The sequence below is a fragment of the Octopus sinensis genome, linkage group LG16, assembly GCF_006345805.1.
Source record: "Octopus sinensis linkage group LG16, ASM634580v1, whole genome shotgun sequence".
Classification (NCBI taxonomy): Eukaryota; Metazoa; Mollusca; class Cephalopoda; order Octopoda; family Octopodidae; genus Octopus; species Octopus sinensis.
Genome location: NC_043012.1, coordinates 17,020,719 through 17,043,218, shown reverse-complemented (window position 1 = coordinate 17,043,218; position 22,500 = coordinate 17,020,719). Strand labels below are relative to the sequence as shown.

Here is a 22,500-nt window from a genome sequence, read left to right as displayed (position 1 = left end):
ATATATATATATCATAATATATATACATATATATATATATATATATACATAATATATATACATATATATAGATATATTATACATATATATATATACATATATATATACTATATAATATATATAGATACTATATATGCTTCTATACATATATCTATACAATATATATACATATATATATAATCATAAAACATATATATACATATATATATAATATATATATATAATAATATATATTATAAATATATATATATTATATTATATATATAGGCAAGCTGGCAGAAACGTTAGCAGCCGGCAAAATGCGTAGCCGTATTTCGTCTGCCGTTATGTTCTGAGTTCAAATTCCGCCGAGGTCGGCTTTGCCTTTCATCCTTTCGGGGTCGATAAATAAAGTACCAGTTACGCACTGGGGTCGATATAATCGACTTAATACTTTGTCCTTGTTTGTCCCCTCTATGTTTAGCCTCTTGTGGGTAATAAAGATATATATATATGTATGCATGCATGTATAATACATACATACATATGTAGTTTTGTAAATCAAATTAACATTATAAGTTTCTTTTCTCCTTCCCACAAAGATGAAACATAAAATCAACCTTGATGGGATTTGAACTCAGAAAGTAAAGTTACATAGCTAAATACTGAAGGACCAGGCAGTGAAATATAAAGAGGGTTACAGAAGGGAAAGAGAGAGACAAAGAGCGAAACAGAGACAGAAATTGGTTGGTTAAGTGGGCCTATATGGTGCAGGTAACAAGTCCTGAAGGGCAGGGACCTTTATAATACCAGTAGAAGAGATGAGAGGAAACTGCTCACTTCTGAACCCGTTATTACAGCATCATGTTGGTCACTTAATCTTTGTCATTCAGTCAATCAGTCTAATAGATGTTGTTGTTGTTGTTGCTGTTGTTGTTGTTTATTCCCAGGACCACAATGATTGAGTAGACCTATCATCGGATGCATTCCAGCTGTAACCATCCCATTTCTTTCCCCCACTTGCATAGAACCTAGGATCACATTATCCAACATAACCTATTTTCCTATTTTCAAGAATGGTTTGATCTGTGGAAGACTTGGCTGCTAATTCCAGCACATTACAGGTCCCTTCATTAGCTCGTGCGTGTGTGTGTGTGTGTATGGTCTAAGGTGTTAATGTGTGAAAAGAATATTACACTTCTTGTCAGTGTCCAATACGTACTTATAATAGCAATTAGGACATTTAATGGATTATTTTGATTAGACATAAAGACATTTAAAAAAAAAACATTTCTTTGATCCTGAAAAATACAGCTAAAATAAATTATGTGAACCTCAATATTCTATAAAGGTGGCTCTATATGGGCAGCTCGAAATAGCTGCCAAACCTCCCTCAAATTGCTCTCTACTACTAGTACTACTAAATAATAATAATAATAATAATAATAATAATAATGATGATAATAATAATAATAATGATGATGATAATAATAATGATAATGATAATGATAATAATAATAATAATAATAATAATAATAATAATATAATAATAATAAAACAATGTTGGATGATTGTAATTGAATGATAATCAAAGCTGAAATATCTTTGATCATAGGTTTGTTCACTCAACTCAAGGTGGACTTGGACGTGGAGAACTAAAGCAATACTGTCACCAACAGTGAGAACAACAGCAACACCAACAACAACAACTAGTATGCAAGTTTTATTTTCATCATCAATATTTTATTTTATATTATTTTATTTTTTCCTATTTTTTATTAATCAACTCAATGCAGATAAAAATGTAGAATTAATCCCAGTGAGATCTGAACACAGAGAAATAAAAAACAGTATTATGGTCTTTCTGCTTTATTTATCATCATCATCTTAGGATGATCTTTTGATTATTCTGTATTTTCCTTTTTACTTTAATCCTCTCACCAATTCCTATAAACCCTTTTCCTTGCATTTTTAGGGGTTTCTTTTTTTTTTCTTTCTTTCTCTTGTGGGGCTATAAAATCTGTATAATATGCATGAGTGACCCTCGAAAATAGCATTAATTTTTATTTTCTCTATTTTTCTTTTTCCAAATGTGAAACAAGGAGAAGGCAGGGGAGGTGTGTGTGTGTGTGTGGGGGGGGGGTAATTACTGAATTATTGAATTTTTATTATTATTGTTATTTACAATAAATACACTCTGGCCTTGTGAAGGACATAAGGTTCATTAGCAGCTCATTTCTCTTCAGGGATGATCAAAACTGAAATAACCAATTACTTTTCCAAGTTTTTCAAGGGGGATGTTTTTTTTTGTTGTAGTTGTTGCTGCTGCTGTTGTTGTTGTTTTTTGCTTGATTTATCTTCTTTTGTTTTGTTTTGTTTTGTTTGATTGTTTGTTTTTGTTTTTCTCAGTTCAATTTCCAAAGGAGGAATATTTCTATTATGAATTACAATTTCCATTATTTTAATTTAATGAAAATTTAAAAATTTATAGAATTGTTTGTAAATTATTTCTCTTGTTGCTGTTGTTGTTGTTGTTGTCAATTTCATTTATGAAGTAAAAAAAAAAATTCTTTTTAAAAGGATTCCTACAGTCCTAAGCAGTGAAGTACTGTTCAATGGATACAAGTTTGCTTTCTCCTTTTTTTACTATTTGTGTTTATTTTTTCCTCTTCTTCTCAACATTAAAAAAAAAATATATATATAAAAATCAGAAAAAAAACAGACCCAAAAGAACAATACTCCCTCCACACACACACACACATATACACACAACCTTTGAAATGAAATATGATAACCTTTTCTCCTTCTCTGATATTTTTCAACTCCTTTTTGAAAATTAAATAAAAATGAATTTGAGAGAGAAAATAATAATGATGATGATGATGATAATAATAATAATAATGGTTTTGAATTTTGCCACCAGAGCAGTAATTTTTGTGGGGAGGGAATGAGTGGATTACATTTAGCACCTCAGACTATCATCTCTTCAGCCCCCATGAAAGAGGGTCTGAGAGGCAAACATTATTCCAGTGATGAGGAAGTGAAAACTGTAGTGAAGAAGCGGCTTAAAGAAGAGTCAACAGAATTTTACGGGGCAGGGATACATGCTCTCATTTGAAGGTGGAGCATTGTTATTGAGAGAAATGGTGACTATGTTGAAAAGTAGGGATGTGATCCACAGAGGACCAGCTTCATTTTCATGTATGATACACGTTCCTGTGTTGGTAATTATACCTGTTCTAAATTAAATGGTATTACTTTTTGATTCACCCTTGTATATACATTTGTGTGTGTGTTTGTGCTTGCCCCCTCCCCACCATCACTTGACAACCAATATTGGTATGTTTACGTCCTTGTAACTTAGTGGTTCAGCAAAAAAAGTCCAATAGAATAACTACTAGGCTTACAAAGAATAAGCCCTGGGATCGATTTGGTTGGCTAAAGGCGGTGCTCCAGCATGGCCGCAGTCAAATGACTGAAACAAGTAAATGAATAAATAAGATGTGTGTGTGTGTGTGTGTGTGTGTGTGTGTGCGTGTGTGAGTGAGTGTGTGTGACCTATATAGTATATTTATAAACAGGTTTGATATAGCTTTTTCTCCACAGACTGAAAAAGTGATGAACAATCTTCATTGATTTTCAAATCTGATTGGGTTCTCATTAGAGAAATAACCTCTCGAAAGAGCTGTTCTTCACTCCTGCTCCAGAGCATCGGCTGCGGGGTCATTCCGAAAAGCTCTATCTGCGACGATTTCATCTCAATCGAAGGAGAGGGGCTTTCTCTGTCCGGGTTGCGGATCTGTGGAATAAGCTGCCGGACGAGATGGTGAAGATGCCGACGACCGTTCAGTTCAAAGTCTCCCTTGACCACAAGTGGCCTGAACTCTTTACATAAACACCACCCTGTACATAACTCCATGTCCCCCTACATGGCCTTGCTTTTTGCTTTTTGAGCCAAAAATTAACTAAACTAAACTAAGCAGTCAAACTGTTTATAAACTCGACAATTTCAGCAGCTGCAGGAAACTGAAGCTTCTAATTTGCATATCCCGGTGTCACACAAATGGCACTCTCAGAGTGGTTGGCATTAGGAAGGGCATCCAGCTGTAGGAAACCATGCCAAATCAGACTGGAATCTGGTGAAGCCTTCCAGCTTGCCAGCCCTGGTCAAACTGTCCAACCCATGCCAGCATGGACAATGGATGAGGAGGATGATGGTGATGATGATGATGATGGTCAAGTATTAAAACCTTATTTAATAACAGGGGCCTGTCAACAGGGATCTCAGCCCACACAGTATCAGGGGATGATACTATCTATAATAATAAATGCGACCTGGAAAGAGAGAGAGAGAGAGGTACAGACATGGCTGTGGGGTCAGAAGTTTGTTTCACAACCACATGGATCCAGGTTCAATCCCACTATGTGGAACCTTGGGTAAGTCCCTTCAACTATACCCCAGGTTGACCAGAGCCTTGTGAGTGAGTTTGGTAGACAGAACCTGAAAGAAAACCCATTATATATCCAAAAGGTGGCGAGCTAGCAGAAACATTAGCACGCCAGGCGAAATGTGTAGCCATATTTCGTCTGCCATTACGTTCTGGGTTCAAATTCCGCTGAGGTCGACTTTGCCCTTCATCCTTACGGGGTCGATAAATTAAGTACCAGTTACACACTGGGGTCGATGTAATCGACTTAATTCGTTTGTCTGTCCTTGTTTGTTCCCTCTGTGTTTAGCCCCCCGTGGGTAGTAAAGAAATAAATATATCCATATATATACGTATCATCATCATCATCATTTAGCGTCCGCTTTCCATGCTAGCATGGGTTGGACGGTTCAACTGGGGTCTGTGAAGCCAGAAGGCTTCATCAGGCCCAGTCAAATCTGGCAGTGTTTCTACGGCTGGATGCCCTTCCTAACGCCAACCACTCCGTGAGTGTAGTGGGTGCTTTTTACGTGCCACCCGCACTGGTGCCAGACAGAGCTGGCAAACGGCCACAAACGGATGGTGCTTTTTATGTGCCACCGGCACGAGGGCCAGGCGAGGCTGGCAACGGACACGAAACGGGGCGGTGCTGGCAACGGTCGCGAAACATATATATATATGTGAGTGTTTGTCTTTTTGTTTGACACCCCACCACTCCTTGACAACCTGTGTTTCCACGTTTACATCCCTGTAACTTAGCAGTTCAGCAAAAGATACTGATAGAACAAGTACCAGGCTTATAATATAAGTACTGGAGTTGATTTGTTTGACTAAACCCTTGAAGGTTGTGCTCCAGCATGGGCACAGCACAATGATTGAAATAAGTAAAAAATAGAAAATATATGTGTAGACACATGCAAATACTTGTGTGTGTGTGTGTGTATGACTATGTATGTGTGTGTATGTGTGTAGGTGTGCATCTTTGTGCCTATGTTCGTTCCCCCCCACTCCAGTCAACAACCGGTGTTAGTTTGTTTACATCTCCATAACTTGGAAGTTTGCCAAAAAAAAGAACCAACAGAAAAAAATACCAAAATTTAAAAAATTAACTCAATTTGCCCGACTAAAACCCTTCGAGGTGGTGCTCCAGCATGGTCGCAGTCCAACAACTAAAAGAAGTAAAAAAACAATAAACAAAAAAGAGATATGTGTAGCTTGCTAACCAACCACATGGTTCCGGGTTCAGTCCCACTGCGTGGCATCTTGGGCAAGTGTCTTCTGCTATAGCCCCAGGCCGACCAATGCCTTGTGAGTGGATTTGGTAGACGGAAACTGAAAGAAGCCTGTCGTATATATGTATATATATATATGTATGTGTGTGTATATGTTTGTGTGTCTGTGTTTGTTCCCCTAGCATTGCTTGACAACCGATGCTGGTGTGTTTACGTACCCGTCACTTAGCGGTTCGGCAAAAGAGACCGATAGAATAAGTACTGGGCTTACAAAGAATAAGTCCCGGGGTCGATTTGCTCGACTAAAAGGCGGTGCTCCAGCATGGCCGCAGTCAAATGACTGAAACAAGTAAAAGAGAGAGAGAGAGAGTAATATAAAACCCAGACACACTATAGAATATTTATTATGTGTTTTTTTTTTGTCTTTTGATTTTTTTTTGTTTGTCTGGCTCCCCCCCTCCTCCATCTCCCACCCACCCCCACCAGAATAAATAATGGAGAAACTAAGCAACACATCAAATGTGTCAACGAGTGTTTAAACTGTAATCTCTCTGCATCTTCCCTGCTGATGTGTCTTGTCCACAGGAAATATTCAAAATTGTCATGTCAAAAGCTGTCAAGCACTTTTCAGAAAAAAAAAAACCTCAACCTCCCGGCAAACCAATGAGACAGCCTCATAAGTCATATTAAAGACTAGAAATAGCAGCTAATCTCCCCCACACCCCATATCATTCCCAACTATCTTAAAAAGAAAAAGGAAGGACATATTAGATGATGTAGCCCTTGACATCATCCCCACTTTTACACCTGCTGTTTCCTTTCTGGTACAGGCAAGCCAATGAGACAGCCTCAACATAATCATATTAAAGGCTAGAAATAGCAGCTAATCTTCTCTATATCATTTCCAATTGTCTTTAAAAATAATGGGAAGGGTATATTAGATAATGTGTTTTTACATCTGCTGTTTCCTTTCTGATATGGGTAAGCCAATGAGACAGCTTCAACATAGTCATATAAAAAGCTAGAAATAACAGCTAATCTTCCCCACATATGTTGTTTCCTTTCTGGTGTGGGTTGGAGCAAACCCCTATAGGCAGTGTTCTACAGCTGAATGCTCGTTATCGGGATCAGCCTCCTTGATTGTTCCAGAACTGTGGAGCATAAGATTTATGCAGGACAGAAATAAACGTTACTGTTGCCCAAATAGTATCATCATCATCATCATCATCATCATCGTTTAGCGTCCTCTGTCCATGCTAGCATGGGCTGGACGATTCAACTGGGGTCTGGGAAGCCAGAAGGCTGCACCAGGCCCAGTATGATCTGGCAAGGTTTCTACGGCTGGATGCCCTTCCTAATGCCAACCAATGTGAAAACACAGAGATAAGCACACACACATATATGTATATATATATATATATATATATATATATATGTATATATATATATACATACATACATACATACATGCATACATACACACACACATACACGTATCGTCATTGTTTTAGCAATCGTTTTTCCATGCATGTATGGGTCAGACGGATTTTATTGAGGCAGATTTTCTATGGCCAGGTGCCTTCGCTGTTGCTAACACCTGTTTTCAAGCAAGGGGATATTTCTCCACAGCCAGACATGTTTTTAAAGAAGACTGCAAATGAATGACACTGCTTGTTTGACAAAGACACTCATTTACAACCATCACACAATGTTAACACAAAGAAATACAAACACACATAAATAAATACATATACGACAGGTTTCTTTCAGTTTCCGTCTACTAAATCCACTCACAAAGCTTTGGTCAGCCCTTGGCTATGGTAGAAGACACTTTCCCAAGGTGTCATGCAGTGGGACCGAACCCGAAACTATGTGACTGGGAAACAAACTTCTTACCACACAGCCACGCCTGTGCCCCTATTAAAGAAGGAGCATTCTAAACATCAAGCACTGCAAGAAACATTCAGTCAAAAGTGTCTGGAAGCAAAGTTCTATTCCAAGTTGAAACCAGTTGCATCACTCATCACTTGCACCAATAATATTCTTGAGAAATGCGTCAATGCCATACAGTCATCTCATTCCTTACCACGACCATGACTTCTAAGGAGAACCTCTACAGTAATGGTTCTCAACCAAGATCTGTATGACCCCTACCCCTTCAGGTCCATATAAGATTTGGGGGCGGGGGGGGTCTACACAAGAAAAATAGTACATTGGGTTTGTGGTAGTATCTTAAGGGTCTGTGATAAAATTTTGTGTTAGATGTATTTGTTGCAAGGACCAGTTAGGTTTATTTATTTAACATTTTACACAGGGAATGTGTGAAAAACAAAATGCGAATTTTTAAAGTAATTTCTATAAAATTAGTTTTTAAATATCAAAATGGGTAATGGGGCTCCAAAAAGGGGTCGCAGGGAGTAGTGTCCCTGCCTTCCTGAGCTAGTTTTCTACTACATTTCTTAAAAATTGTGGTAGAGGCATTGATCTAGGGACCACTCATGTCTAGAAACTGAGGTTGGGGGTAAGCAAGGGCATGCTCCCCGTAGAAAATCCAGCTCCAAAAAAGCCTCATGATAGCAAAGGAGAATGGGCTCCAGCCTGCCAGCCCAAAGGTTGGGGTGGGCTGCACCTGCCTATCTCGGTTGCTATGGCATTGAGGTAGATCTGGCCAACCTTGTTAATGGGGACAAAACCTGGATTTAAAACACTGGATGATGATGATGATGATGATGATGAAATGGCTTTGGGGTTCCACCAGAATAAAATAGTAAGCAAAGGGATTCATAAATTAAAAATGATTGAGAACTGCTATAGGCTAATGTGAACTGCTGAAGATAGCAGTTAAATTTTCCTCAAATAACACTACTTTCACCATTGTAGAAAATGGTTAAAACAATAGTAGAGATATAAACTATATCTAAAAAGACTGGTTGGCTATGGATGGAATGTCTTTGACCATAGTTCTGTTCAACCAGATCTGATCTCATGCTAAGCATCAACAACATAAATTTAATCAACATTCTTCAGTATAGAAACTTCAATTAAAATCTACACATTTATTATCATAATTAACATTTCAGATCCAACAACAAAGATATGCAAAACTATTCCTTGTGGTATTTAGATAATCCATTTACACTAAACCTCTACTCATCCATCATACAAAACCCACCACACACACCATTTTATACTTCCCCACCTATTCCCACTCCACCTCTGAGTCAGTGAGGGAAGCCCCTTTTTATGGTCATGTGATCAACTAGAAACAGCAGCCAATAGTGTAATGGAGATATATTCATATGCATGTAACTATGTCTACATAAAAATGCAATTTTTTTTCTCGTTGGTGAGAATATTAGTCAGGAGAGGTGGGCGTGGGTAGATTTGAAACAGATGCAGGCATGACTGTGGGGTTAAGAAACTCACTTTGCAACCATCTGCTTTCTGCCAGCTTGCCGCCTTTAGCAATGTTTATATAATCCTTTCTTTTATAGACACAGAGCCTGAAATTTGGGGGGAGGAAGGAGTCGATTATATCAACTCCAGTATCCAACTGGTACTTAATTTATCGACCCTGAAAGAATGAAAGGTAACGTCAACCTCAGTGGAATTTGAACTCAGAATATAAGGACAGATGAAATACCTATTTCTTTACTACCCACAAGGGGCTAAACACAGAGAGGACAAACCAGGACAGACAAACGGATTAAGTCGATTATATCGACCCCAGTGCGTAAATGGTACTTAATTTATCGACCCCGAAAGGATGAAAGGCAAAGTCGACTTCGGCGGAATTTGAACTCAGAACATAGCGGCAGACGAAATATCGCTAAGCATTTTGCCCAGCGTGTTAACGATTTAGCCAAGCTGAAAGGGGAATGGATAAAGCATGGATTTACAAATCAAATTTAGTCTACTTATTTTTGTTTGTTTGTTTTCTTGTTGTTGTTTTTTTTTTGCATCACATGATGCAACTAAAAGCAACATTGAGACCCAATGGGAAGCATCTGTTACATGATCAATAAGCTTGCTAGAAATAGCAGTCAAATCTCCCTTGATCTTCTACCTGTTGTTTTAGAAAATGGCACACTGGATAATACAGCCCTAGGTCTCTTGCATATAGGAAAAAGAAGAAAAAAACTAACTGGACTGCCTTTGATCATAGCTCTGTTCAATCATGCCTGACCTCTTAGTGAAACAACATGAAAATTAATAATAACTGGGACAGACTTTAGATTAAGAACTGCATGGATACAGCTTCTCCCTATCTCTCTCTCTCTCTCTCTCTCTATATATATATATATATATATATATATATATATATATATATATATATATATATATGCTTTTATCCTTCGAAACTTAGAGTAGATGAAACCTTTAGCGACTGAAGAAGGGTTTTTTTTCTTTGTGTTAATTGTCCTGTACTCTATTTTTTTGCTGTTTTTAAATAAATGTCCAGTTCCTTTGGTTTGTGTCTATGTTTTCATTTCTCATTGTGTTCGACGTCCTTTTGGTGTCCTGTACTCATATATGCGTGTATATGTACATGTAGAGGTAGGTACGTACATATATGTTTATATATATGCACATGTTTTATTTTATTATTAATATATATATATATATATATATATATATATATATCCTTCTTTTCCATTCATAGTCACTATAATTATAACATGGGAGCTTCTATATGGTCATTCCACTTGCTGAATATAACAGTAAAAACTCTTCCAAATCACTTTAATATAACATATAAACAACTGCAAGCAGTATAGCGTAACAGCATTTTAAACAACCCTTTGTAATTTTCCATTCATAAAAAAAACAACTGACTTGGCTAAACTGCATCTTAAAATCAAATTTAGACAAAGCCCACGATGACACTCAACTCATTTATAGAATCTGTCGAAGTTCTGCCTTCATTGATTAAAAAACTCTTTCAATACCAACCCGCCAGAGACCCGCCTCAGGTTCCCTGAAATGAAACTGCCTTTCCAAAGTGTTCATACTTAAATTAAAATCCTTCAATATTAACACCAGCTTAATAATGGCAAAATGAGTTACTTCAGCTAAATCCCATTCTGGTTCATGCTCCAAATTCCTGATTATTTTCAAAAATTAATTGAAACATGTAGGCAGCCTGTTTCATTTGAAATATGGTCTCAAAAGGGTTAACTTTCAACAAGCAGCAACCAATATTTGCAATAGCGAAGAAATTTAAAACACACAGCAAGTGAGGGAGCTCCTGTATGGATATTCAAACTGCTAGAACTAGCAACCATATTTTCCTCAAATTACATTCTACTGACTTAAAAACTGAAGGACACTTTGGATAATGTAATCTAAAAAAACAAGAAACTGAACTGAATAAAGTCAGAAAGATTTTGATCATAGATTAATTCATTTAGGGGTCAGCCTAGGGATATATACAACAGGCATGGCACCTTGGGCAAGTATCTTCTACAATAGTCCTGAGCCAACCAAAGCCTTGTGTGTAGATTTGGTAGACAGAAACTGGAAGAGGCTTCCCGTGCGTGTGTCTGTGTCTGTAGATGTGTGTGCATGTGTATGTGTCAGTCTGTCAGTGTTTGTTACCCCCCTCTGCAGCTGACAACCAGTATTGGTTCATTTATATCTCTGTAACTTAGTGATTTAGCAAATGAGACTGATACTTTAAATGCAAAACTTAAAAGAAACAGAAAAACTGAAGTCAATTTGTTTGACTAAAAATCCTTCAATGGCGTGCCCCAGCATGGCCATAGCCCAATGACTGACCCAAGTAAAAGATAAAGGATATCAATTAACATTGTCAGTTCCCTAGCTTGCAGTATTTGCCATTCAGAGAGAGTAAGGATACTGAGCACCTCTTCAAACTCCACCCATCTAACACCCGTGGACATATTTACAAAGTAAGAAAACAGCACAGCTTCCATGACTTCAGGAAACATTTTTTCACGCTGAGAGTTGCTGAAGCGTGGAACAAACTGCCGGCATTGGTTGTTAGTTGTCGGAGCACTGCATCCTTCAAAACTTCCATGCTTCCTGAGATTCGCCAACACTACACTTGATACACACACAAGTATGTTCACTTTCCAGACATTTCTACACTACTGCATGTACTTTATATGCACTTTCTGACAAGTTGTGGTGCACCTGAGCACTGTATACAATAATTTCATTATTATTATTATTATAAACAACAACATCACTATAAAACTGAAAACACTCACTTTTTGGTCTCTTAATATCCGCAACTGCAGACTCACAGTCAAGTGTTGATTCTTGAAGATGAGTGTGAACATTCCACCTCACAACAGTAGAACCTAAATTAAATAATAAAATAAGATAAAATAAGCCTTTTAAAAAACAAAACAAAAAATAATTTTTAAAAAAACCACATTTACAAATTTTTAAAAATATTTTTGCAGGATTAAAAAAATCTTTCTAAATTAAAAAAAAAAATATGCAGTTTGAAGGGTGAAACTGAAAGGAATAAAACTGCAAAGAAATCTATCATTTTAGAATGCTCAACCAACAGGAAAAGTGCACCACTAACACCACCATCCATACTACTACCACCAACTGTACTCTCCTGATTTGATGTTTTGCTGATAGAATTGAAATTCTAAAATGTCATATATAATGCTTTTCTACCATTATAAGCGGCTATTCATCTCATCTGTCTGTCTACATACTTATAATCTTTACTTCATACTTATGATCTTTACTTCTTAAATCATATAATATGTTAGCGTATCATTTAGTCACAAGTGTGGTTGCGTGATAAGGAGCTTGCTTCCCAATTACATGGTTCCAGGTTCAGTCCCAATGCGTGGCACCTTGGACAAGTGTCTTCTACTATAGTCTCAGACTGATAAAAGCCTTCTGAATGGATATGATTTGATAGACAGAAACTGAAAGAAGCCCATCATATATATATGTATGTGTGTGTGTATATATATATATGTATGTGTGTGTGTATATATATATATATATATATATTGGAAGCACTCCGTCGGTTATGACGACAAGGGTTCCGGTTGATCCGATCAACGGAACAGCCTGCTCATGAAATTAACGTGCAAGTGGCTGAGCACTCCACAGACACGTGTACCTTTAAGGCAGTTCTTGGGGATATTCAGCATGACACAGAGAATGACAAGGCCGGCCCTTTGAAATACAGGTACAACAGAAACAGGAAGTAAGAGTGAGAGAAAGTTGTGGTGAAAGAGTACAGTAGGGATCACCACCATCCCTGCCGGAGCCTCGTGGAGCTTTAGGTGTTTTCGCTCAATAAACACTCACAACGCCCGGTCTGGGAATCGAAACCGCGATCCTACGACCGCGAGTCCGCTGCCCTAACCACTGGGCCATTGCGCCTCCATATAATATATATATATATATTTATGTATATATATATGGAAATAATTTTATTCTCAAATGCAGGATAATGCTAATTATATTGTACACACAGGATAAACTACCCACATTTTGCAGAAAAATCTGTCGCCGGCCAGCCATAAATGTGTGTGTGTATGTCTTTATGCCTGTTTGCTCACACCATCACTGCTTGACAACCGGTGTTGGTGTGTTTGCATCCCCATAACTTAAAAGAGAGTAAAAGAGAGCAACGGAGTATCAAGCTTAAAAAAATAAGCCCTGGGATCAGTTCATTCAACTAAAAATTTTAATCGGTGCCCCGGCAAAATGACTGAGACAAGTATATATATATATATATATTTGTTTATTCATTTACTCTTTTATTTGTTTCAGTCATTTGACTGCAACCCAGGACTTATTCTTTGTAAACCTTGTACTTATTCTATCGGTCTCTTTTGCCAAACCACTAAGTTACATAAACATAAACACACCAACATCAGTTGTCAAGCGATGGCAGGGGGACAAACACAGACACACAAATATATACATATATATATATATATGACAGGCTTCTTTCAGTTTCCGTCTACATAATCCACTCACAAGGCTTTGGTCAGCCTGAGGCTATAATAAGAAGACACCTGCCCAAGGTGCCATGCAGTGGAACTGAACCCGGAGCCAAGTTTCTTACCACACAGCTACTCCTGCACCTATATATATATATGCGTGTGGATTAGTGGTTAGGGTATTCGGCTCACGATCATAAAGTCATGAGTTCAATTCCCAGCATGTCCTTGAGCAGGACACTTTATTTCACGTTGCCCCAGTTCACTCAGCTGACAAGAAAAGAGTAGTACCTGTATTTCAAAGGGGCAGCCTTGTCACACTTTGTGTCATGCTGAATCTACCTGAAAACAACATTAATGATACACGTGTCTGTGGATTGCTCAGCCACTTGCACGTTAATTCCACAAGCAAGCTGTTCCATTGATCAGAGATCCATTTAAACCCTCATAGTCATAACCAATCAAGTGCCAGTTACATATATATATATATATATATATATATATATATATAAATATATATATACATATATATACTAGCAGTAAAACCTGTTGTTGATCAGGTAATTGCTTTTACAGTTTATCTGGAGCCACATTGAATGTAGCTGTGTGGTAAGTAGCTTGCTAACCAACCACATGGTTCTGGGTTCAGTCCCACTGTGTGGCATCTTGGGCAAGTGTCTTCTGCTATAGCCTCGGGCCGACCAAAGCCTTGTGAGTGGATTTGGTAGACGGAAACTGAAAGAAGCCTGTCGTATATATGTGTGTGTATATATATATATATATATATATATATATATATATATATATATATATATACATATATATGTATGTATGTGTGTGTATATGTTTGTGTGTCTGTGTTTGTCCCTCTAGCATTGCTTGACAACCGATGCTGGTGTGTTTATGTCCCCGTCACTTAGCGGTTCGACAAAAAAGAGACCGATAGAATAAGTACTGGGCTTACAAAGAATAAGTCCCGGGGTCGATCTGCTCAACTAAAGGCGGTGCCCCAGCATGGCCGCAGTCAAATGACTGAAACAAGTAAAAGAGTAAAAGAGTAAAGAGTATATAATTTACTCCTCCTGTATGTGTGCATTTTTAGAAGAGAAAACTATGTAATAATCGAAGTAGATGAAAGATCAATATCATTCTTCGTTGGCTATTGGTTGGCTGTCTGCTTGCAGTTTCTTGTGATGTTTCTTGCATACGACGTGATGCTTTTCAAAGACAATCAGCTGCAAGTCATGCATGTCTTTCGTCTTCATTTTCTGCTGCAGGTCAAACCTGCCATTCTTTGTTTGCCGCCTGCAAATCATGCATTTTGTTGATGTTCAGCTTCAGATGCATGCTGAGCTTCCTTTCTTTGTTGCTGATCTGCAAGCCATGCGCATGTCTCATCGACGTTTTCTGATGCATGTCGTGCATTTGTTTGGTGTCATAGTCTTTTTCTTTATGAGACTTTTTTTGATAATAAATATCAGTAAGTTATAGTGAAATGAAATTCGGACACCATGTTACAGTAATGCAAGGAAAATAGGTATATTATATGGATGGAAGCACTCCGTCGGTTACGACGATGAGGGTTCCGGTTGATCCGAATCAACGGAACAGCCTGCTCGTGAAATTGACGTGTAAGTGGCTGAGCACTCCACAGACATGTGCACCCTTAACGTAGTTCTCGGGGATATTCAGCGTGACACAGAGAGTGACAAGGCCAGCCCCTTGAAATACAGGTACAACAGAAACAGGAAGTAAGAGTGAGAGAAAGTTGTGGTGAAAGAGTACAGCAGGGATCACCACCATCCCCTGCCAGAGCCTCGTGGAGCTTTTAGGTGTTTTCGCTCAATAAACACTCACAACGCCCGGTCTGGGAATCGAAATCGCGATCCTATGACCGCGAGTCCACTGCCCTAACCACTGGGCCATTGTGCCTCCACTGGTATATTATATAGAAGAATAGCTTAAGGGAATAAGAAATGTTTTTGATAAGGAATATCAGAAAGCTGTAGTGAAACGAAAGTACAAATGATGTTTGAATATGAATAAGTAATAGTGAAATGAATTTACAAATGCTGAATGGTGTCAGTGGTTTTGCTGAAATTCCGACGCTATATTACAGGAATGCAGGGCAAGTCATTGTGTGGTTGTGTTTTTGTTGGTGCGTTGATGATTTTCGTTTCGCTGTGAATTTGTGTCTGTGTGTGTATGGCTTCACTGTCAGATTGTCTCTGATTATGTGAAAGAAATCTGTATATTTATATCTGAACAGAGAAGTTAGAAAAATAGGGATATCTGAAGCATGAATGGTTACACATGTGTGTGTGAGTGTGTGTGTGTATGTGTGTGTGTGCACGCATGCATGTATGTGTGTGTTTTTAGAGAGAGAGAGAGAGTAACAGACAGATAAAATAATAGTGGTGCCATTTCTTTAGAGTTCCGCTTTGCTGGTGAAAGTGGACAAAATACCCACTCTTATAATTTTCTTTTATCTTTTCTTTCTTTTCACCTTTTACTTGCTTCAGTCATTAGATTGTAGCCATGCTGGGGCACTGTCTTGAAGGATTTTTAGCTGGACATATTGACCCCAGAATGTTTTGATTATTTTGTGGCAGTCATTAGAGAGAGAAAGAGAGAGAGAGAGAAAGAGAGAGAGAGAGAAAGAGATTGACTGTGTTTAATTGTGCAGAACAGACCATAAATGAATAAATATGTATGGTGTGGTGGTTATCATTGTCTTGAATGCTGACCAGTCTCACCACCGGACAATTTCCGGCCAAATAGAAAGACAGAAAGATAAAGAGAGAAAGAGAGAGAGAGATTGAAAGGTGTTGATTCTTTGAAAATTTTGGCACTTTAGCTCTGGTCACACCATCATCAGCATTACCATCGCCATAGTTAAAGTGTGAAAGTGGACAAAACATCCAGGCTTATAAATGAGATGGTGTCTCAATTATGTTTTGTGGGACAAACAGACAGAAACTCTCTTTTATATATATATAGATATATATATATATCAATAGGCAGAGACATGGCTGTGTGGGAAGAAGTTTACATTTCAACCACATGGTTCTGGGTTCAGTCCCACAGCATGGTGCCTTGGCCAAATGTCTTCCACTATAACCCAAGGATGACCAAAGTCTTGTGAGTGGATTTGATAGATGGAAACTGAAAGAATCCCAGTGTGCGGGGGTGTATGTATGGGTATAACTCTGTGTGTGTGTGTGTGTGTGTGAGTGTCCTACCATTGCTTGACAACCAGTGTTGGTTTGTTTACATCTCTGTAACTTAGTATCTTAGCAAAAGAGATGACAGAGAAATGACAGCCAATGATTGGCACAAGTAAAATATAATGACATATATATAAGTATATATGTAAAGGCGCATGGCTCAGTGGTTAGAGTATCAGACTCACAATCATGAGGTCATGAGTTCGATTCCTGGACTGGACTGCGTGTTGTGTTATTGAGCAAGACGCTTTATTTCATGTTGCTCCAGTTCACTCAGCTGTAGAAAGGAGTTGTGACATCACTGGTACGGAGCTGTATCAGACATTACCTTTCCCTTAGATAACACTGGTGGCATGGAGAGTGGAGGCTGGTATGCATGGGCGACTGGTCTTCCATAAATAACTTTGCCTGGACTTGTACTGTGGATGGTAATGTTCTAAGTGCAATCCCATGGTCAGTGTTGTGACTGAAGGGAGTCTTTACCCTTTATATATATATATATATATATATATATATATATATATATATATATATGTGTATATAATGAATTATTTACATTATTTACATTTGACGGATATCTGTCCTCATCTTGTTTGTTGTTACCACAATGTTTTGACTGATATACCTTCTAGCCTTCATCAGGTGTCTTGGAGAAATTTTGAACCTGGATTCTCTTTCCGAAGGTATTTTTCAAAGTTATCATCATCATTATTATTATCATTATTATTATTATTATTATTCAGGTCACTGCCTGGAATCGAACTCAGAATCTTGAGGTTAGTAGCCCACGCTCTTAACCACTATGCCATATGCTCGTCAATTGTAAACAATGTAAATGAATTTTCTGTAGACCAAATTCCACTCACAAGGTATCATGCCAGCTTAAGACTATGATGAAAGACATCATATGAGGTGTTATGCAGTGGGATTGAACCTAGAACCACAAGGTTACAAAATGAACTTCTAAACCACACAGCTACAGCTGCACCCATTATAAATAGGAATATTATATATCTATCTCGTTAACCATTAGTCTAGCAACTGCCTTTATATAACCTCTCTTTTTCTCTCTCAGTCCATCAAGCTATTTATAATCCTCTCTAATTTTCTACATGTCTATCTTTCTGTCTATCTATGTCTATCTATGGCTATCTATGTCTATCTATGGCTCTATCTATTAACGTATCTAACTGCCATCTCCCCATCTATCTCGCGAACATTTCATTTATCTACCAATATATCAATTTATCTATCTGCCTATCTGCCCCTATCAATCTCTCCATCTGTCTGCCAACATCAGATAAACACAAACTGCTGGCTTCTTTACAAGTTTCAGATATTAGGTTGGCAAGACAACTCGCCATGTCAGGTATCACTTTTGCCAGTGGGAAGAAACCTTTTAAACAAACGGACTTCAATGACTATCAGAAAATAATTAATAAGATGGAGTAGGTTTTCTGCTAAAATCATGTTACGTTTGCCGAAGCAAGGAAACGAGCAGAACGACTGATGAAGCTGCTCCAACGGCTGCCAAACAGAAACATGTCTTTCATGGCGGCATTCGGACAAAGTTAATTTCCATACCACCACATACTAACCAACATTGCTAATAGAGAAGAAAAAAAAAAAAAGACAGAAACAAAAAAATTTTTTTATAAAAAAATAAAGGAAAATAGTTGTGGTGGTGGTGGAGGTGGTGATGGTGGTGGTGGTGACGGTGGTGGCGGTGGTGTTAATTATGATTATGACAATGACAGTGTTGGTAGTGATGGTGGGTGGTGGTGGTGGGTGGTGGTGGTGGTGGTGGTAGTGGTGGTGGTGATGGTGTGATGGTGGTGGTGATGGTGGTGGTGATGGTGGTGCTGGTTGTGGTGGTGATGGTGGTGGTGGTGGTGATGGTGGTGATGGTGATGGTGGTGGTGGGTGGTGGTGGTGGTGGTGATGGTGGTGGTGGTGTTGGTCGTGGTGGTAGTGGAGGAGATGATGATGTGGTGGTGGTGGTGGTGGTTGGTGGTGTGATGGTGGTAGTGTGATGGTGTGATGGTGGTGGTGGTGATTATGATGATGATAGAAGTGCATAAATGACATAGATGATAGCATAGAAAAAGAGAGAAAGAGACATTAGAAGACAGAAGACAATAAGAGAGCGAGAGAGAGAGAGAGAGAGAGATAGGGAGAGAGATAAAGAAAGAAAGAGAGAGAGAAACAGAGAGAAAGAAGGCAGCTGTAAACCAGAAATAGATAGGCAGCAGAATAAACGAAAAGTACACACAAAAAGGGAGAGAGTGAGAGAGAGAGAGAGAGAGAGGAGAGAGAGAGATTAATAGAGAGAAAGAGAGAGAGAGGCTGGGGGGTGGGGTGGAATATCTAGATGGAAGGAGCAAAAACAGAAGGTGGAAGACATAAGACAGTAAAGCAGACAAGAAGAAGACATAAGTGACGATGGATGCTAAGATGGAGACTTGGCTGGACTGGAGCTAAATTTAGCTAAAGTAAATACAGTGGAATAAAGAAGACAGTTGTATTGATGAGCAACAGATAGCAGTGAGGAGAAGCGGGAGGTGAGGAGGAGGGAGAGGAGGGAGTTTATAATGTAGGAAGTGGTGGGAGACAGGGGGGAGGACGTAGCATTTATGCAGAGCTTCTTGCCTGCAGCTCAAAGATTGTGTGTGTGTGTCTGTGTTTGTGTACATATATATATGTATATGTGCATATACATATATATGTGTGTGTGTGTGTGTGTGTGTGTGTGTACATATATATATATGTGTGTGTGTATGTGTATATATATATTACATATATGTATGTATATCTGTGTGTATATTATATTAATATATATATATATGCATGTATATATGCGAGTACATATGTGTGTGCATGTGTGTGTGTACATATAATATATATATTTCTGTGTGTATGTTTGAGTGTGTGTATATATATATATATATATATATATATATATATATATATATGTATATGTGTATATATACATATATATGTGTGTGTGTGTATGTGTGTATATATATATATGTATGTATATATGTGTGTGTGTGTATGTGTGTATATATATGTATGTATCCTTGCTTACTTTCAGAGTGTGTGTGTGTGTACATGTATGTGTGTGTGTGCATGCGTGTGTGTACGTACATATATAGTGGTAAAAAGCAAAGTTAGAGGAATAAAAATGGTTCAATCCACAGAATCACAGAACAGACATTTTCATATCTTTATAATAACTTTATAGCTGTTGTTCTGTTGATCTTCTGCTTCTCTACGTCTTTTCTATCAAGTTTTTTCTCCTCGTTTCCTGGTTGGTTTTTATCATATTTTTTAGATATATGTTGTCCATCACACATTTTTCATTACATTCGACCATTTTCTGTTTTTTACATAATGTAACATATATATATATATATAGAAGGTGCAGGCAGCTATGTGGTTAAGAAGCTTACTTCCAAATGATTTGGTTCCAGGTTCAGTCCCACTGCATGGCAACTTGGATGAGTGTCTTCTACTATAGTACAAGCATGGCTGTGTGGTAAGAAGCTTGCTTCCCAACCACATGGTTCTGGGTTCAGTCCTATTCCATGGCACCTTGGGCAAGTGTCTTCTTTCATAACCTTGGGCCGATCAAAGCCTTGTGAGCGGATTTGGTAGGCAGAAACTGAAAGAAGCCCATTACGTGTGTGTGTGTCTGTGTTTGTCTGCCACCACTGCTTGACAACCGCTGTTATTGTGTATACATCCCTGTAACTTAGCAGTTTGGCAAAAGAGACCAATAAAATAACTACTAGGCTAAAAAGAACAAACTAAGTCCTGGGGTCAATGTGTTCAACTAAAACCCTTCAAGGCAGTGCTACAGCATGGCCACAGTTTAATGATAGAATCAAGTAAAGATAGCAGGTATAGGCCAACCGAAGCCATATTCATGGACTTGGTAGATAGAAACTAAACGAAACTTATCATATATGTGTATAGGTGCAGGCGAGACTGCGTGGTAAGAAGCTTGCTTCCCAACCACATGGTTCTAGGTTCAGTCCTGCTGAGTGGCACTTTGGCCAAGTGTCTTTCACTATAGCCTCAAGCTAACGAAGCCTTGTGAGTGGATTTGGTAGATGGAAACTGAAAGAAGCCTGTCTTATATATACACTGGAGTAAGCACATAGATGTGAAACAAGATGGAAAAAAAGAGTACTCAAATACCAGAGGTAGAGTAATATGCTTTATTGAAACTCTGAGTAACAGTTTTTGTGATATTTCTGCTGCTTTTCAATAAAGTATATATATATATATATGAGAGGTATTGGTATCCAGAAAACCCAAGGTGGCAGGTAAGTCTATGCAAGTGCTTTCGAAGAACCGTAGTTAAACTCTCGGTTCGATAATAATACGAGTGAGGAGTCTAATGGGGGTCTTGTGTGAGCATGTATCTGTTAAATAAAATGAGGTAACAAAGCCAAGTCTGTGTGGAATTTTTAGAACATTTAAAAAGAGACTAACTTTCTCTTTATAAATGTCCAAAAAACTCCACACAGCCTTGGCCTTGTCTCATTTTATATATAAATGTTATAATTAATTAATTATTATAACTGAGTGTACATGAGGCATTAAAACTGCTATAAATAAGAGTTGAAGCATACTCTAATAAACCACCATTTCACTGACAGTATAACAGGCCAACGAAAATTGAGGGACAACCAAAGAAATTAAATTAACATTGCAGTTGATAGACGCAAATGACGTTACAGATATTCCTCTATCATGTGATTCCGAACTTTGAGATGATTCTCTTCTCATCTGCAAAGTTCAAAATCACATGTTACAAGAATATCGCTAACCTCATCTTCAACTATCAGCCGCAATGGTAAGTTGATTTCTTTGCTCCTCCCTTGATTTTCATTGGCCTGTTGTACTTTCAGTGAAATGGTGGCTTATTAGAGTATTTTTAGAGCAATGCTAGTGCCTCATGTATCCTCAATTATAATAATTGATTAATTATAAAATCTAGGCAATGACAAAAGACCAAAACCTCTGGAGACATGCTGTGACTGAGAAGACCTGGCAAATAAAGTGAGTCCACAGCTGTAACCTACACCAGTGTCGCATAACCAGCCAACTCAGAAGTACCTTGGATTGTAGGGCAACATGCCATGCTTGAGGAGAGCTACTGAGTCAAGTACATCAAAATCAAATGGAAATTGTAGTTGTGATGCCTGTGCTGGTGGCACGTAAAAAGCACTGTCTGAATGTGGTCGATGCCAGCTTGACTGGCTTCCGTGCTAGTGGCATGTAAAAAGCACCAACCAATCGTGGTTGTTGCCAGGCCGGTGGCACATAAAAAGCACCCACTACGCTCTCGGAGTGGTTCATGTTAGGAAGGGCATCCAGCTGTAGAAACACTGCCAGATCAGACTGGAGCCTGGTGCAGCTTCTTGGCTTCCCAGACCCCAGTCAAGCTGTCCAACCCATGCCAGCATGGAAAACGGATGTTAAACAATGATGATGATGATGGATTTGCTCTTTTATTGAAACTGATGATTGCTGGCCACTTACATTATCATTATTGTTATTTATTTAATAATAATAATAATAATAATAATAATAATAATAATAATAATAATGATAATAACAATAATCCTTTCTGCTATAGGCACAAGGCCTGAAATTTGGGGGAGGGCACAAGTCA

At 38.2% G+C, this 22,500-nt stretch overlaps 1 protein-coding gene across 3 annotated transcripts in view; it reads right to left on the bottom strand.

Moving 5' to 3' along the window:
- Nucleotides 1-22,500, bottom strand: part of LOC115220350 (leucine-rich repeat serine/threonine-protein kinase 1-like) — a 235,349-nt gene that overhangs the window by 5,788 nt on the left and 207,061 nt on the right. The window contains exons 34-35 of one of the 3 annotated variants that reach the window (XM_036509926.1): nt 11,834-11,964; nt 11,436-11,498 (exon numbers count right to left, since the gene is read on the bottom strand). In XM_036509926.1, the coding sequence (XP_036365819.1) occupies nt 11,451-11,498; nt 11,834-11,964 (179 nt within the window). In that variant the 3' untranslated portion in view covers nt 11,436-11,450. Of the gene's footprint in view, nt 1-11,435; nt 11,499-11,833; nt 11,965-22,500 lie in introns of those variants that run through there. The other 2 variants (XM_036509925.1, XM_029790458.2) reach the window with 2 other exon arrangements.